Here is a 19,091-nt window from a genome sequence, read left to right on the forward strand (position 1 = left end):
TCATGTAGCAGTATTTCCATTGTCTACTTTGAAAAAACAATCATGAACTGTGTAATTCTCTCTGGATTTCTTGCCCACATTGACTTAAAAATAGTTTTGAAGTACATTTAGGCCATCATGTATTTTGTAATACAGTTGGGTCACTGCCGATTCCCAAGATAAATGTGTTTAAACAGAAGCTTTCTCATTCATCATCAGCCTCAGCTTTCATCCACATTTATTTAATGATGATGCAAGCCCACAGCAGTTGTGTTGCAGTTCATCACCATGGAAGTGTTTCTGTCAACAAATCCTCGGTTTGCTCTCATGAAATTGATTTTGCAGGGAAAAAGAAGATAATTATGAAAGATTCCTTTTACTTTTTGAAAGACCTTCACAGTTTGCCTGGATGTCTAAATGAATTGTTTAAAATCAATAAATGACAATATAATTGACACCGTTAAATTGACAGTTAAGAGGTTGAAAAAGGAAAAATTCCATATATATGGAATGTGACTTGGGAACCAGGTTTATAATTTAAAATGTTCCTCTGAAAGCTGCTATGTTCTGCTAGAAGTATAGATTATGATCAGGGAGTCCAATGAGTCAGATATCAGAATTTCAAGGATGCTTTAACGGTTTTTATCACCAGCCTTGTAAATGGCATAACAATAAACATAGAGGAAATTGACAGTGTATTTACTTTCCTTTGCTGATACATCACATGAATTTATAAAAATAAGATTCTCCTATAACTTACATTTACAACTATCTTTGACTTTTATTTGCTTGTCACAAGGTTTTTTAAAAAACTACATAATTAAATTGTAAGTTTCTGATTGTAGCCTACTTATAAACAGGGTATAGCGGCACCTACATTTAGTAATCTAAACTGTTTTGAGAACCAAATGGTAAAAAGGAACAATAACATTTTCATTTTGAAACAGTGTTGAAAAGCTTATGTTATAGTGGCTAATCCATATTTGGAATTAGATAGATACATTTGGTAGAAATACGGTCAACTTTTGATTGTCAAAGTAATTTTTGTTTCCAAATGCGCTTTCTGGCTTCCTATCACATTTCAAAACGTTTTATTTTCACACCATCTTGGGTATGCTCACTGAAAGCAAATTATTCAATATTATCTTATTCCCATATAAATAAACATTTACTGTATTCCCAGTAAATGCTAAGCACTGTGCTCGATATCAGGGATATTGAGATGCATCCCAAGAATGATATTAAATTTGTCCTGAGAGCTCATATAATTCACTTTTAGTCACAAATGAAATTTTTATTTAATTCACTTTGAAGTCAGAGATAATTTTTTTGAGTATTTCAACTAATTTCTCCTAATATGTGATCAGAAGTTGACTGTAAATTAGAAGTAGGTCCTGCTTGATTTTTTTTTAGCAAGAATTAATAGACATAAACAGAAAATAAAAATATTGGACATGCAAATGTATAACACAAAATGACCAAAAGAAAATTCAGCAAGCAATGGTAAAAAATAACAAATTATTTACTGTTTTATAATGTTAAAGTATTTTACCACGACAAGTTGCAGTCAAATTAAAGTGAGTTATGGAAAATGAAATACATAAAAATGTATTTATACAAGTGCAGACTAAATATTTCCCATACAGTTATGTAAATGAAAAGATATACAGTAAATGCACACTTGAAATGACTATGCAGGCAACAATTAGTTTCAGACTCTTGTATAGTTCATGCACAAACTTCCCAAAGTACAAGTTCAGTCAGTCTTTTGGGGGATGTGGAGGGATGATTAAAAAAGGATTGAGTTTCTTGCAAGAATATCAGTATGGACTGGATGAGGATGAGGTTGGTCAGTTATATATATTACTTACTGTAATTTGTGATTGTCGAGGAAGAGGTGTAGCTGTTGGTGTGATAGTAATACTGCTGGTGACTTTATTGGTTGTTTTGTTTAGTGCCCCATTAGTTAAACCTTGAGTTCGGTTATCCTGCAGTGGTGTTGAAGGGCTGGCAGGTCTCATGGGGCTGGCCACAGCTTGCATGTAAGGACTTCCTAAGTGAATGTGGATTTTATTATCCTCAGTAGTTATCACACTTGAACTATTACTGTTTGCACGTTGAAACTGCCACGATGACTGCCGGTCTGGGGAGACTCTGAAAATCGCGTGCTTGGCACTGATTTCTATTGGCTCTGGGGAGCGTCCCTGCTCAGGAGAGCTAGCTGAACCAGTCATAGCCAAAACCTGAATAGGTGACATTGTCCTTTCTGGAGTTATAGAACCACAAGACTCTGGGGTCTGTGCTCTGGCAAAGGTTGCCATGGCAATTGGGGACATACCTTGATCTAAATTCGGGAGGCCTTCAGTAGAGGTTTTGGACTTCATTGGTGTTATGGAAGCATTTTGGAGAATGGTTATCCTCTGTTTTGGGGTGCCACAGTTTGGTATCACTGCAGTGCTTGTGTAAGAGTGAGGGCTCTCTGTGGTTGGACTTGTGATTTCAAGAGTGGCTGTATTTTGGGCATGGTCTGGCGTAACCTTTATATGAAGCGGCTGTCCAGGTGTATGGCTTAGGACTAGATCTCCGGGTTGCATGAAGTTGCCATTGGGTTTAGTTTGTATTTTCCCATTCTGAGGATGGCTCTCCTTGGATTTCATCCAGGGAATCCATAGCTTCCTGTTCACAGGAAGGGGAGTGGACGTGTTGCATCTGAAGGACAGCACAGATTCCTCCTCATTATGGTCCTCATCTTGTTCCTCACTCTCCTCATACAACTGACCATTAATGACTGCTCTTTCCAGAGGAATGAGACTCTTGTAATCTGGTGGCTCATTGTCTACTGCTTCTGTTTGAACTTCTTTAGAAAATACCTGAGGGTCAGAGATTCTTCTTCCATTGAGACTAGGACGGAGGCTCTTACTACAATGCCGGTACCTCTCTAGCTCTTTAGTGAGGTTTTCGATCTCTCTTCCTAAATCTCTGTTCCTGTTTTCTTGTTGATTTAGTTTCTTTTGCAGAATGGAGTGATCTCCCTGGAGGTGACATATTAGGTCCTCAGTTGCCATGTATTCATGAATTTTCTCTTTTAATGCATCCACTTCTCTTGATAGATGCCCTGATTTAGCTTCTTCTTCTTGAAGCCTTTTGAAAAGCCATTGTTCATGGCTGGACTCTGTCTTTTCTGCCAACTTGTACTTGGCAAGTTCCATTTTAACATGCTCTAGCTCTTCAGATAAAAATTGAGCTTTTTCTCGTTCATTAGCATACCTTCGTTCCAGAGTCTCATATTCATCTTCTGTTTTCATGAGGTCATCCTCAATGGCTTTCATATCCTTTAGCTTTAGTTTCAGTCTTTCCACTTCTTGGGAGAGTTCTTTAATCTTATTGTTTTCTTGGTGTAAAGCTGTTGTGGACTTACCAGAGTCTTTGTTTTTTAGGAAATCTTTCTCACTTGCTTCCAATGATTGAAGCCTGTTTTTCAACATATTGACTTTTGACAAGAGATCATTTCCTTTCTCCTCTTCTGCTTTCAGTTTGTTTTTTAGATCATCTCTTTCCTTGGTTACATTGAACATCTTTTCTTCCACATCAGTTTTGGACTTGAGTGCCCTTTTAGTTTCCTCAATTAACTTCTCAGTAACTGTTGTTACTTTGTTCTGCTCCACTTGAAGCTGGGAAGAAGCAGCTTGTAATTTATCTTCCGTTTGCTTTAATTTTTCGCTCATTGTTTTCCGTTCATCCACAAGCATCACAGTTAATGTTTTCAGTTTAGTCAAATCCTCCTTCAGAGTGAATTCTGTCTTTTCCAGCCTACTTTCAATGGCTTCTAGCTCTTTGATCCTCACTTTTAAACTCTCTAGTTCCTGAGACAACTGCTTTGTGGTTGTCCTTTCTTTTTCTAAGTTGCATTTAAGAGAGTAGCATTCTTGTTTGCTTTTGTTGAAAGCATCTTCTAATTTTTCCAGAGCCATAATCCTTTTATTGAGCTTTTCAACTTCTAGTTTAAAGTCTTTACTCTGTGCTGTTTCCTTCTCAAGCCTCTTATTGAGATCTCTGCACTGTTCCTCCATCTTTATGAGTTCTTCATCTTTTCCTTCCATGTCTAGTACACGCTTCCTGAGCTCCTCTACCTCAGCCATTATGCCAGCATTTCCATATTCTCCCTTGTTGATTTTTTCTTTTATATCTTGCAGCTCCTCTTCTGCTTTTCTTAAAGATCTGTTTGTCTCTTCCAACTCATCAATTTGCCGACTGAGTGCTGCCAGCTTTTGTCGAAGCTGGCGATTTTGACTGTCCTCATTGGTGAGCTTTGCCATAATTTCGTCTTGGTTCTGATGAAACTTTGTGGTCTGTGTTTGCAGTTCTATCTCTAGTCTGGTTGCCTTCTGCTCTTCTTCCTGAACTCTGGCTTCAGCAAGAGTTAGTTTAGCATGTGTTTCCTGTGCACTTGTGATCAGATCTTGAATTTTCTGTCTTTGAAGGGTGAGCTGTACTGTAAGCCTTTGTTGTTCGTCCACCACCATCAAAGCAAAAGACTTAAGCTTGGTCAGCTCCTCTTTCAGGGTGGTGACCCTCTTTTCCTTTTCTTGCTCCTTCTTCTGCTGGGTCTCGGTTTCTTGACCAATCAGCTTCTTTAATCTGAAAAATACAAGAGTGCATTCTAATTTGTGATTGCTGCTTTAGTAACTCACATCTATGATTAAACAGTTATGTAATTTGAAAAGATTGTATCAGTTCACATGGAATGTGGGAAGGAGTTCCTGAATTTGATGAGGGAAAGAGAATCTTGTTAAAGAAATATCTTGCTTTTTGGTTAACTACCATTGATTAGTAACAGTTGTAGCTTACCAGGAGCCTTTATGGAAAAGACAAGAATATTTGTTTTAAATTGCCGTGTAACAATCAGAGAGGGCAGTCCAGCCTGATGGCTGTGAAAATGGATACAAGCTTGAGATTCAGTTAGACCTGGCTTCAAGATTGGCCCTACTCTTGCCAGCTGCTTTAATGAACTTGGGCAGTTATTTAATATCTCTGAGGAAAAAAAATAATATCTCTGAGGGTCAATTTTCTCATATGAAAAATGAGGACAATCACTTTATTTACCTTAGGGGCTTTTTGTGAAAATTAAATGAAGTGATTCATCTAAGATTATTACAGTCCTGGAACAAGGTAAACATTTGATAAATGTTGCTGTTGTTCTTGTTTTATTAATTATGATTCCTATTTTATTAAATGGTTTGTGTGAATCATTAAAATGTGTGATATAGTGATATTTAGTGTTCACTCCCTGATTCTCAGTTAAGATAAAATTTTATTCACATTGCTTAGAAGTTATGCACTTTATTGATGGACTGCTGTCAATTAAAGCTTGTTTTGCACTAGCATGTCATTACCTGAGAACAACTTCACGTATACCTTTTTCCTCCTAGTTAATGATAATTTAATGAGGGAAGTTGAGGCATCTGAACCAAGCTTGAGGGTTTTCATAACATATGGGAAGAGCAAGGAATTTGGAAGGAAAGAGCTTATTGATGAGAATCCAATACTAGAAATGATGAACGGGAAACTATTATCAGGATCATAGTGATTCCCTCTTAAATGAAGACTATTACTACATGCTATTTTTTCTTTTAAATTTATCTGCATAACAGGAAAGCATTTCACATGCAGAATAAACTGTCTCTTCCACATGTTTAGTAACTTCAGTAGGGAGACTGTAGTTTTAAATTTGTGGCTCTGTTAATTGCACTGGGAATGGGCTGATTATAGAGGATGTAATTACGGTTCTGCAGTATTGTTATACAGAAGCTAAAATAGAATGGAATCCCTGAGGAATTTAAAGGACTTGACGTGGATGAAAACAGTACTTGCTTTCTGATCAAGACTAAAGTGTTCATAATGTTAATAAATCATTTTTATTAGGAATGAGTTAATTATTCCAATGCATGTCTTTTATCCTTGTCACAGAACTTTTTGTAAGTTAAGAATTTGAGAGGACATTTGAAAAAGAAACTAATCTAGGGAAGTCTTGGAAATAAAGAGTCATTTTTGAGATCTGAATCTTCTCTTTTCTGTAATTATACTACACATGAGGAACATGTTTAAAATAACTGTGTAATGTAAGAATTCCCAAAGTCTTTTGTGGGGAGGACCCACTTTTAGTTTTTCCTGTTTTGAGAACCTGACAAGAGACTAGCCCAGGGGCTGTGGCCTGTGAACTTCAGAAGACTAGGCAGGATGCTGGGGTGGGGTTGATGATCTCATCTAGGGTATTGGTAAGAGGCTTGCTCATAGCTTCTGGCTGTTCCCCACTCTGTACTTGAGAAACCTGGGAGTCTGAGAAGAAAAACATGGTATCTTCTTCCTGAATGGTTGTGGGATCTAGTGGCAGAGTCCACAGGTAAAATGCTTTGGTGATGAAATAATTACAGAAACTTTGGCAAAGAGCTTCTTCCTCCTGCCTTAGCATCAGCATTGGATTTAATGTTCTTGACAATGCATTGATCATAACTTCACTGAAATAGTTTACCCTTGCTACACCCCAGTTGCTTACAGTTTTATTACAGAATAGTTTCATATATTTCTTTTAAATTTATTAAATAATAGCATGTACTACTTTTTCTTTCTTTTTTATTTTATGTGTGTGTGCGGTGGGGTGGGGCTAGAAATCACACTCAGGACCTTGCTCATGCTACATGCAAGAGCTCATGCAAGAGCTCTTCCAACCAAGGTACACCTCAGCCCCACTTTTCATTTTTATGAGAAGGGGATGTGTTTTCTTAAGATGTAAGGGCACGAAGATTATTTTCAGTATAATAAAATGAGCACTAATGGAATAGTGATTAGTAAATCTGGGTAGTGCAGTAGCCAGCGAAAAGGTTTTGAAGATGTTTCATTTTTTTCCGTTGTGTTCATTGTTTTGGGGAGCAGGCATAGTGCATCTTTTTCAGCGTGATGAAAGTGTGATGCAACTTTTTCCTGGATTTTAAACTGGCTCCCACCACCATCCGCTCCCCAAGTTCCATCTTACAAGGTTGTCATATAAAACTGACGATTTTTTAATTTGTTCCAATTAGTTATACATGACAGTGGAATTCACATCGACACATCATATATAAATAGAGTATAATTTCTCATTTTCTGGTTGTACATGATGTAAAATCACACTGGTCAGGTAGTCATATATGTACATAGGGTAATAACTTCTGATTCATTCTACTATCATTCCTACCACCATACCCTTCCCCTCCCTTCCCTTCACTCCCCTCTGCCTAATCTAAAAATACTAATAATTTGAGTACATTTGCTCCAACTGTTTTCTCATTCCTTGTTTCCCAGTAACTTCACTATTTCCCATGGGACAGTCAGCAGCCTAGTCTACTAAATCCTGTCAGGAAAGGAAGTAGGGGTTTATTTGCTTGGGGGGGGGGGTTTGGACACAAAACAAAAAAACTATACCCTCAGCAATCAACTCCAGAGTTTAGGGCCAGGAACTAGTGGGAACTGAGGGCAGGAAACCCTGACAACCTTTTTAGAGACTTTTGGCTGTGTGTAGTGATGGCTGGATACATGTGTGAGAGAGGGTGAAAGAAACCACTCCTGATTGTTGGTGAGTGGGCTAAGACTAAGTCACTATTTCTTGTGTTATATCAGGAACATTTGAAGGTTAAGTTTGAGATGAGTTTAGGGTCTTAAAGAAAATATAGGGTGAGTAGGATGTTGAGTTAAAGCTCCTAAGCCTAGCTTCCTTCTCTAAGTAGAAATGATTTGAGATAAAATAGTAACTAATCTGTCTCCATTATTCTTTTTAATTAATTAATTAATTTTTTTTGTTGTTGATGGACCTTTATTTTTTATTTATTTATATGTGGTGCTGATAATTGAACCCAGTGCCTCACACATGCTAGGCAAGTTCTCTTCACTGAGCCACAACCCAGCCCTCTCCATTATTTTTCTTAGCAAATTAATAGAGTTTTAGCATTGATATGACTGGCAGATTATCATGACCTCTGGATTTGCTAGCAAACACAGATAAATGATTTTGAGAGCTTTTGACCAGGGTTCTCATAATCTTGAAAGTAGCATGGAATCTTGAGATGCAGAACTCTCCAGACCTGAAATCCATTTCTTTAGAGCTGTGTAGGCAAATTATGACTCTTTTTTCCACTAATAGTTCTGATTAAAATGCCATTATATAGGAATGTTATATTACCTATGCCATGGTTTTTCCAACCTCAGCACTACTGACCTTTGGAGCCAGATAAATTCTTATTGTGGAGAGCCATCCTGGGTACTCTAAGAAGTTTAGCAGCATCCTCCAATGATAACAACCAGAATTGCCAGTCTTCTGGGAGCAATTTTGCCTTCAGTTGAGAACCACTGATCTGTTTGTGTGTGTGCGCGCCCATGTGCGCGCGCATGTGCATGTGCGCACGCATGTGGTGCTTTACTACATGCATGCATGTTTATATATAAGCCTGTCATTAAAATTTGCAATCCATCATCCTGCCTTATTCAGCTTTACTTAAGCAGGTGTAACATAAAGTTCCCATCTGAGTTATATACACTGTGATTCTATCTGCCCTTCTAATGATATGTTCTTTATCAGTGTTTCTCACATTTCAATGTAATTTGAATCACCTGGAATTTTGTTAAACTACAGATTCCAATTCAGTAGGTGTGGGGTGGGTCCCAGATGATGCCAGGTCTGCTGGCCTTTGGACTGACTACAGATAGCAAAAATTTGCTATTTACCTGTTAGATACTTCCTGAAAATGAGACCTTTAGTTTCAAAAAGGTCAGGAAGGAGCAAAGCCTGTGTTGTTTCCCCATATCACATTGCCTCTCCAACTCCAAATGTAAACCATTGCCTGGGACTGTTCCCACATGCAAGGTGTCTATCAAGGAACACTCTCAGAGTAGAGAAACTGTCAATCTAAAGAACAAATTTCATTTATTTCTGGTTTTTTGTTTGTTTGTTTGTTTGAAGCTAGGAAAGTTTTTACACATTTTGAAACTACCATCTCCATGTTTTTAATTCAAGGTTTACTGGTTACAAAAGATATGTTCATGTCTGACATGATCTAAATGTCCTCATTAACAAATCAAACAGCCAAATCAGTCATTCTTTCATGAAGAAAATCTGACTTCAACTTAAGTAAATATGTAAATACACATTCCTCTAGCAACCATCTCACTTCCAGACACAGGAACTTGCCCTGAACTACTCTGAAGACAAAGCAGTATTCTATCCAGTGTTGGTTCTGAGCAACCCTGCTGCTGCTCTCCTGGAACTCTAGGAGTTAAGGCTTGCTTTCTTTTTTATTTTTTCATATACTTTTTGGTATTGGGGATTGAACCCAGGGTGCTTTACCACTGAGCTACAACCCCATCCTTTTTTGTTTTTTTTTTTAATAAATTTATGTATTTTTTTAGGTGGTGCTAAGAATTGAACCCAATGCCTCACATGTGCAAGGCAAGCACTCTACCACTGAGTCACAACCCTAGCCTCCTTTTTGTTTTTTTATTTTTAAGCAGGATGTCACTAAATTACTTAGGACCTGGATAAGCTGCTGAAGCTGGCCTTGAACTTATGATCCTACTGTCTCAATTCCCAGGTTGCTGGGATTACAGGCATACACCACCATCCCTGGCAGGAATAAGGCTTTCTGTAGTTATTCCTTTGTCTGGTGCCCCAGAGGGGTTTCCAACCCAGAAATAGGCACTTGGTAAGAGTTAGCTAAGCATGATGGATATTTTGAGAGGGTTATTGGAAAAGGAGAATTCACAGAATAACATAAACACTTCTGGCAGGTCAGTTTTGGAAAGAGTATATGTATCAAATGCCAATGTAGACACTAATTCCCTTAAAGCTCTCCATGCCTATACCTCTGCAAAGTCTTTGTGTACCCTCAGGGGTACATGTTCCTCAGTTTGAAGACTACTGTCTTGGAATACTCATATTCATGTTCAAGTACTGACACTACAGGATTATAGGAACATTCACAGAATCCTGTCCAATAAAAACAGGTTGAGGAAGCTGGTTTTATGGACACAAATGTGAGGTAATTAAATCCAAACTGGCTTAAAGCAGTGTCTTATTACAGCTTTTTTTTAGAGTTTCTATTACGGTTCAGAATTGTTATAACTTCTGTGGTTTATCACTATTATTATGTGCAATAAAGTTACTATTTTTTTTTTTTTGAAATTTTCACATCTGTCATCCTGAGTGTTCTTTGGTACCAACCATGATGCTGGCTTTTCGATACAAATTATATATTCAAAGGGTCTTTTAGTTTTTATTTACACACACATATGTCAGCACACATGTGCCTATATTTTATCTCCTCTGTGGGAGACAGAGTGTTAGTAATATACATCACAGAATACACATATGAAGCAGATGGTATGTCTAAATACTATAATGCCAGTCACACACCGTAAGAATTTATATTACAGTTCTTGCCACTTTTGATTTTGTATTATTTATATATATCATAATCAACCCTACTAAAATATAAACTTCTTGAGAACAGGAGGAGTAGCTAAGTGATTCATTTGTGTCTCCTACAGAGTCTACTACAAAACCCTTTGGTGGGAACCAAAATGAGCATTTTTTTGAGTGAATGAAGAAAATGAACAAGTGTACCCTTCTGTAGAAAATAACTGCAGCATTGTCTTAAGAAGTTTTGTCATTTTTTTTTTTTTTAAGAAGATTCTCTAGGGTTTACCAGGAGGGTTCTTTTTAAGCATTTAAGAAAATGAGATGTAAGTGGGTTTCCCATCAATGTTCTTTAAGTACATTATTGCCTCTATTTTGTAGTTACAAAAACTCTGGAAAGTGTCAGGACTTTTTGAACAACTCCTTTTTTCCTTCTTTAGATCCTTGTGTTAGAACTGTGTGCACTTGCTTAAGGATGTTGATTACTAAGCAGAAAATTACATATATCATACTGTTTTATTCATTTTTATATCTGCTTTCATGGCCAGAGTCTAATAGTTTGGTTTGGATATTATCCTGCTTATCTTTTAGCAATTCTTGTTTAATATGTAATTTTAATTGTTGCACCACACTGACATCAGCTATGTTTATGGATAAATAACTAGAGTTCCAGCAGTTTGCAGAGTAATTAGATGGAACTTACTAGAAAGCTTCCTTAACTTGAGATAGGCTCTTAGTAATCAGGCCTATAATTTATGTTTTCTTGCTTTTTCAATGGGACTTTTCACTGTTCAGTCTAATTTTTAGGGGAACTCATAAAAATAGCCATGATCAGTCTTTATTCTATGTATGCAGTTTTCTTTTATCTCCTAAGCAAGTCAGACTTGTATTTTTTTTTTTTCCAGTTACAGCTATAGCATACCATAACCATAATGTAATGTTTGATTCATTTGACTTGGTCAGCAAGATCTAGAAGAACAGTAACGCTTTTTTTTTTTTTTTTTTTTTTTTTTTTTTTTTTTTTTTTTACTTTTTGCATCTGCTAGCCAAGTATGAGTATACATCTGTGTCTGTTCTATGTCCTTATTACTGAAGATCCTGTCATCATCATTGAGTCATTTAGAGACACCATAATTGGGCCCAGATTCAGCAAGCTGAGTTACTATTTTCCTTCATTGTCAAACAATACTTAGGGCATGAGTGAAGTGACGGAGATGATTTTAATTTGGTGTCAGAGGACTATATGTTAAAAATGGGTCAGGATTCTTCATCATCTGGACAATCTTGTTTGGTTCCCTAGAGGGCAGGGGAAGTGAAATAATAAGATATAAATCGTCAAATGATCTATTAATTATTATAAAGAGCTTGGGTGCTTTTAGCAGATAAACAGGATTCTGAGAAGAGGTTATGTAATCTTCAAATTGAGTGGAGGACTGGCATTGGGGCAAATCTTGCTCTCTTAAAGCAAAGATCAAAGTGACTGATACAGGGTCTTCTAAGAAGAACTGCTTAGTAGAAAAGGTGAAGGTATAGAACCAGAAAAATACCAACTTGAGAGCCCACAGTTACAGAACTTGGGGAGTCAGACAGCTACAAGGAGAATATTTTCATTCTGAGACTAACCAAGGTGCCTGTATCTGAGCTAGGAAAGACACCCTGTACACTGCCAGATAGGGACTTGCAAAGGTGCTCAGGCTGGGTATGGGACAGGAAACAAGAACTAAGTGGGGAGTGACAATAAGGACAACATGTAAATCTGTGCCAGGAGATGTAATTACACCCTGACCTATGTGTTGCCCACTTCTATGTGTTGTACTGTTGGGGACTTTTTAGTTGGAACCTTTTAGAATGATGGATGTTCACTTAATCCTACTATTGTGGGCTGGGGATGTGGCTGTGTGGTAGTCTGCTTGCTTAGCATGCCTCTGAGGCCCTGGGTTTGATCTGCAGCACTGCAGAAAAATCTAAATAAAGTAAAAATGGAATATGCCTTCTCCATCCCATTTCAGTTTTTCATATTTAAAACGATCTATACATATTTTTCTTTTTACCATTTACTTGGATGAATTTTTAACCTTGTTTTGAATATATTAAAACAAGAAAGAACTTTAAAAAAAAAAAAATTACCGAGAATACACTGCTGTGCTGAATGAGATCCTACTCACTTTTATTTTTGTATTTTTCTTTTTCCTCCTCACCCCCCTCTGAATTTAAGTTCTTAATTATTTGGAAAGATTCCTTAGATAAGGTTTTTTTTCTCTTCCAAACTTTACATTTTGATTGCTACTACACCCCACACACACACACACACACACACACACACACACACACACCCCGCGCGCACGCGCGCAAGAAACAAATCTGTCTTTTTAACAGATTGAGACTGTAGGTCTTTGTCAAACTGTTTCAGGTGGATGTCTTCCCCAGTCCTTCACATCTACTTGGGCCTTTGATGCCTTCCCTGGGCTTCCCTGGCTGCTCTAGGAAAAAATATTCAAAAAGCATTCAGGCCAGATGCAGTGGTACACACCTGTAATTCCAGAGACTTAAGAGGCTGAGGCAGGAGGATTGCAAGGTTAAGGCCAGCCTTGGCAACTTAACAAGGTCCCATCCCAAAATAAAAAAGTGTTGGGGATGTAGCTCAGAAAAGGGGGTCTTGCTTTAACCTGTGTGAGGCCCTGAGTTCAATCCCCAGTGTGGGGGTGGGAGCTACTCAGCATGAGGTGCTTATGTGCATATTCCTGATAGCCCCTCCTGGTACACAGCATGTAGAGCCACTTTTAAGTATGAGCTGGTGATGGTGCTGTTGGGATTTTGCTCATGTTCTTAACACTCTCCATTCCTTCCTCCCTTCCTACAGGTTTGCTTTGTACTTTGTTTGATCTCTGTTGTTCTGTATCTTATACATTTGCCTTCTTTAGGATAAGGCTGATATTCTTTCTACTGCCTGATCCCTATTGCTCTGGTAGTAAATGGCAGTAAACAGTGCAGGTAACTGAGAGGCAGGGCAGATGAGATGACAGGGAGCATGTACCTTTGCCAACATGAAAGCATCAATGGGGAAGAAGTGGTGGAATACTACAGGAGGGGAATTGAATCGTGGCTTCCCCACTTCAGTGTAGTGTTAGTTGAGTAAGCAATTTACTTTACAGGTCTTATTTTCTGCACCTGTAGACTAGAGACAATATTAGATCCTCCCTCACAGTAGAGTTATTCTGAGTATTAAGTACAAATCAATCCATAACATACTTAACATACTGCCTGGCATAAATATATGTCCATTGTCATTGGAAATAGAGTGAGGAGCATTAAGAGAGTAGATTTTATTTATTTATTTGTTTGGTCCTCTGTTTTTGGTGCTGGGGATAGAACCCAGGGCCTCATGCATGTAAAGCATGCTTGACTGAGCTACACCCAGGCCCCAAGACAGAATAGATTTTAAATGTTCTCACCACAAAAAAAAAAAAAAAGGTAAGTATTTGAGATGATGGGTATGTTAATTAGCTTGCTTTCACCATTCCACAGTATACTCTCACACTAGGACATCCTATTGTAGACTATATAAATATGTTTTTTCTTTTCAATTAATAATTTTATAAGTAATTAAAACTTCTAATTGTTCACCCTGGGGGGTGGGGGAAACAACAGAATGATAAGGCAGCATAAGAGAGCAGCTCAGCCATAATAGGCTGGTCTAAAATAGGGGCCATCTGTGGAAGAAACTGTAAAAATTCACATTGGAATAAAAACTAAAAGGACATAATCTGTGTATGTGATCTACATTTAAGCAGTTCATTTGTCTTTACAGCTAGCTCATTGTTAGCCATACTATATCTATCATTTTAGGTTACAGTTTGATCTCAACCTTGGCACTACTGACATTTGGGTTGAGTCATTGTTGTGGGCTGTCCTGTGTATTATGGAATGTTTAGTGCATCCAAGGCCTTTACCTACTAAATGCCAGAAGTAACCCAGTACCCCCAACTCAGTTGTGACAATCAAAAAATGTCTTGACATTATAGATGTTCTCAGGACAGGGATTGGGGGCAAAATTGTGACTGACAATCACCATTTTAAGACATAGTTAATTTTTAGGAAAACTTCTGGTGGGTCTCTTTGTATTATCTCTGGCATTCATAACTCTTCTTCATTAGCTGTTGCTTAAATGTATTTGAGGTTAGCTACTTTTTTCCATTTCTGTTTTGTTCTCAGATCTACTACTCAGGTCTTCTCCCTTCCTGGAAAAAAAAAAAATGATGCCTTGAATGTACACTATCTAATGAAATGCCTTGTATCCAAATGGATACTAATAATGACCTTCCCAAAGCCTCACTGATGTTCTGTTCATCTCACCCTTGCTCTTTCTTCGTTCCTTGAATTCACATAATCATAGACTTGTTGTACCTGAGAACCCAAAAGCAGGTTAGACGGACTGACTTAGGACAGACCTGAAAGGAACAATATCTTTTTTGCATATAGTAGGGCTGAGCTTGGTTTCCATAGTAAAAGAATGATGCAGGATGTTTTATAATGTTTTTTTGAGCCCCTCAGAAAAAAACATACAAACCAATAGATTGAGAGATACCCACTTAACACATAGAAGGAACAAAAAAACTAAATACCCTGAGAAACAGGGTATTTACAGTTTTCATGTTGTTTTATAACTAAATTTTCAGTTTATTTTGTGAAGTTTAAACTCTTAAGCAATCTGAATTTCATTCTTGGATTTCAGATTAGTATTCCTAAATATATAATATTTTTTCAAAATGTGTACATTAAAAGAGATACTATGAAGAGTTTTTCTCTCTCCTCATCTTTATCTCCCCAACTGTGACTGCTGATTCTAGCTTCTTATATGTACTCATAGGTTTTTTTTTTTTAATGAGTGAACAAGCAAATACAAATAAAATTTCTTATTTTTTCTCTCTTTTATATAGAAAAGTAGTTTACTTTTATGAACACTACTCTCAGCACTTTGCTTTTTGCAGTTAAACATTTCTTGGAGATCTTTCCATTAGATTATTGTTCTTAAGCAGGACCAGAAAAAGGAAATAAAATGTTATGAAGTAAATCTTTACAATTTCATGCTAAAAAAAAGTGAAAATGTGTAGGATTTTAAAAAATTGGAATAGTGTACAAAGGTACAGGGTTCATATGCTTTTTTGCTGTTTCAAAACCTTTAATATTAAGACAGATTCTAATAATAAAATTCCTTGATTATAACAGAACCTTAATTGTTAAACATATGTCTTTACAATGTCTATGAGTACCTGCACTTATTTTCTTAGTTGAGAAACTGAGGCCAAGGCAGTTAAATGCCATCCAAGGCCATCATTTTGATAGCCTGGCAATTGGAATGTAGACTCCAGTTCCCAGTGTGAGACTTGTCTTATTGAGAGAAAGAAACAAGCATACTGAAGACCTATTTTGTGCCATTTATCTCAATCCTTTTAACAACTTTATGAGGTATTATACCTACTTAACAGATAGAGGAAGGATCTAAAAAACCAAAATTTAGGGAGGTTAAGTAGTTTACCAAACAGCACAAGTAACCAGACCAGAATAAAAATAACTGCCTTCAACGCCTGTGTTTTTTTCACTAGCTAGAAAAACCAGACAGTGATGACCTCAGAGGACTTTCTTCTTCCCATCCTGCCTCCTTCTACTCTCCTTTGCTCACTATGCTATAACCACACCAGCCTCCTTGCTGTTCCTCAAATACAACAGGGACTGTGTGCTTTTGTGCTGGCTGTCTTCCCAGGGGGTCACTGGACTCTCTTACCTCATCTAGTACCTTCTAGCATACTACATTTTACTTATTTATTTGATTACTGCCTGGGTCTCCTAGAATGAAAACTTTATGCATTTGGGGGGTGTGAGTGGAGGTGTGGGGGGTATTTGTGTGTGCACACATGTGTGCCTGTGTCTGCACACATATTATTCACTTATTGGATGATAATTGGTGTTTGTTATATTCAGTCCTATATTTCCAGTTTGAAAACTGGGCCTGGTACTTAATTGGTATTCAAGAAATGTTTGCTAAGTATTTGAACAAAATATCTGTTTTCATTTTGAACTAGGTTTGATGTAGACTGTCCTTTTTTCTCTCCTCAGATGACAGGTAATTATTTAAGTAAGGGTGTAAGTGTTGTCCCATCCCTCTACAACTCTAGAAATAACAGTTGAGCAATTATTATATGCCATATACCATTTTAGTCTTGGAAACAGTCATAGGAGGTAGGTATTAATGTCTTTATTTTACAAATAAAAATAGACTCAGAAGAGTTAAATAATTTGTCAAAGGTCCTGGTAATAATTGGCAGAACCAGAATACCGATGTAGTTTAGACTCTAAATCCTGCTTCTCACCACCAAGACATAAGTCCACACTTCCCATCTCATATATCAAACACCATCCTCACCAGTGGTTTGTATATTACAGTATTTTGCCTTTCAAAGACACACAGAATCACCACCACTAGCAATCCATTGTTTTGTCACAGTATTTTCTGTAGATTCAAGGCTACTCAGAGCCTTGATCATGAGACATTAGTAAATATTCTCTTAATCATTGCAGTAATATAGCACACTTGGTCATTTGACATAAATTCATGATTATTTTTGGGTGGTTTAAAAATTGTGACTTCGCCAGTAATAACATCTCATGTTCCCCAGAGGAGGTGAATTTGTCATAAATACCATTTCCGAAGAACATTTTCAAGGAACTTAAAGTTCTCGGAAAATATTTTTAACAGGCAGCCTTTTCTCAGTCATACTTCAGGAACATAATATTACATACCCTTAGAAATGTGTATTATTTTATCTTATTAAGAATATTTACATGCATTTCTTTTATCGCTCAAAATCCACTTTTATTAGATGTTCTTTTTGTATCTTAGTATATTGAGGAAGCAGAAATGGATTATTTAAGAAAGGATTGTAGTAGTGTATGCCAATAATCCCAGCTACTTGGGAGGCTGAGGCAGGAAAATTACAAATCCCTGGCCAACCTGTCTTAAAATTTAAGTTCAGGGATGTAGGTCATTGGTTGACGGCTTACCTAATAAGGCCTTGGGTTTAATCCCCAGTACAAAGGTAAACCAACAACAACAAAAAAAACATGCTGATGTAGCTGTTAAATTTTGTTTTTAATTTTCAATTGTCCTTTTTTCTCTCCTCAGATGACAGGTAATTTTCATTCAGGTATTGCAAATAGGTACTTTGGAAGATTAGTATAATTTCTTTTAATACTTATGGGTTGCTCTTCTAGTATTTTCTCCTTTTAAAAAATTATTTTTTGCAAAGAGTAAAGATCTTATTCAAACCAAAATACAAAGTGTTTTTTGAGTACCTGGTTCCTGTATTATTTTTTTTTTCCAAAGACTTTTTTTTTTTTTAACTTGCTTTCTTATATTAATTAGTCAGTGTTCAGTTCATCAGATTTAACATAAGAGGCCAATGCAGGAGTCAGCTATGTGCCAGAGTCGGGGGTGTTCACTGGCTTTCACCTCCATGTAATCTGGCTTTCTGTGCAGAGGCAGTGGCTAATGTGGTATGCCTGGGAAACCAAATATTTCTGAATTTGTAAGTAGGAAATTCAAGCTTTAGAAATTTAGAAACCACAACAACAGGGGCTTATGTTCTACTGTGAATATTGAAGTCACATTGTTTGCCATTGTAACAGGGTAGCCTGGAGCCCTGATGGTGTAATTACGAGACATTTTGATCCTTAGAAAGGACTTCTGTTTTTTGTTGGTTTGTTTTTTGTCCTTCATCTTAGCTGTAGTAAATTAGTAAACAAGAGACAAGAGAAATGGGAAAATTTAGTACACCTAGTAGTATTTAAAGAATAAGACAATTAATTGAATGATGAAGGTTTCTGTGTAGACTGACTTCTTGCTGAACAAATAGTTTGGTCCTAAGGCACAATGAGCATCCTTCATCTCCCTTACCTGACTTTTCTCAGTTCCTGAGGATGATTGGTTTATGTCTCTTTATGATTTTGGGAGAGCTAGAATTTGGGCCATACATGAAGTCTATGATAGACAAGTATGAAAATGTTTTATTCTAAAATCTGTTGGAACATAAATGATGATTTCTTTTGTGTGCCCTCTTGCATGCATGGTTTTGTCATTTGAGCATTTTTATCTTTCCCTTGACCAACAGTCTAAACCATGTGGGTCACCTTTTCCTTTTTGGCTACTTCTGAGCACTCAGAAGACCGAGTTCATAAACAGAGTTTGATCTTACTGCCTGTCCTCTAAGGATTCTCTTAAAATGAATGTGTTCCACAGAACGTGAGCTTTTATGGTGAGGGCAGTTCTATCAAGATATTACACTGGTCAACCACAGGTTTGCCAAAGATGAGAGCAGTTAATTGGTCCTGGGTCTGCTGCTCAGTTTGTCCCTAAGCATGAGTTTCACCCATTTAGTTCTGTTTATCTCTATGAGAAATGTTCAGTGTGGGGCACAGTATAAGAAAAGGATATAGTATACCCTATGTATGTGCTGTTTGAATACCCAATTCATTTTTGCCCTAACCATATTTTACCTTGTGATTTAAATTTTCAGAGAGGGCAACTATTTTAGGTGTTCAGAAGTTGAAAAAAGTATTTCCTGAAAAAGCACTGATTTCAGTAGCCCTCACTCTTAAAGTTTACCCATGCAGAGCT

The 19,091-nt window shown here is 37.1% G+C and overlaps 2 protein-coding genes across 6 annotated transcripts in view; one reads left to right on the forward strand and one right to left on the reverse strand.

The window, feature by feature from the left end:
* CMSS1 (cms1 ribosomal small subunit homolog) overlaps window positions 1–19,091 on the forward strand; it is a 319,968-nt gene that overhangs the window by 20,219 nt on the left and 280,658 nt on the right. The window lies entirely within an intron of this gene.
* The window catches only part of FILIP1L (filamin A interacting protein 1 like), a 262,254-nt gene that overhangs the window by 16,294 nt on the left and 226,869 nt on the right, over window positions 1–19,091 (reverse strand). For all 4 annotated transcript variants that reach the window (XM_081301148.1, XM_081301149.1, XM_081301150.1 and 1 more), the window contains one exon: window positions 1,851–4,617. In XM_081301148.1, the coding sequence (XP_081157274.1) occupies window positions 1,851–4,617 (2,767 nt within the window). The remainder of the gene's footprint in view (window positions 1–1,850; window positions 4,618–19,091) is intronic.

Source organism: Spermophilus citellus (assembly GCF_964194105.1).
Source record: "Spermophilus citellus genome assembly, chromosome: 7".
Lineage (NCBI taxonomy): Eukaryota > Metazoa > Chordata > Mammalia > Rodentia > Sciuridae > Spermophilus > Spermophilus citellus.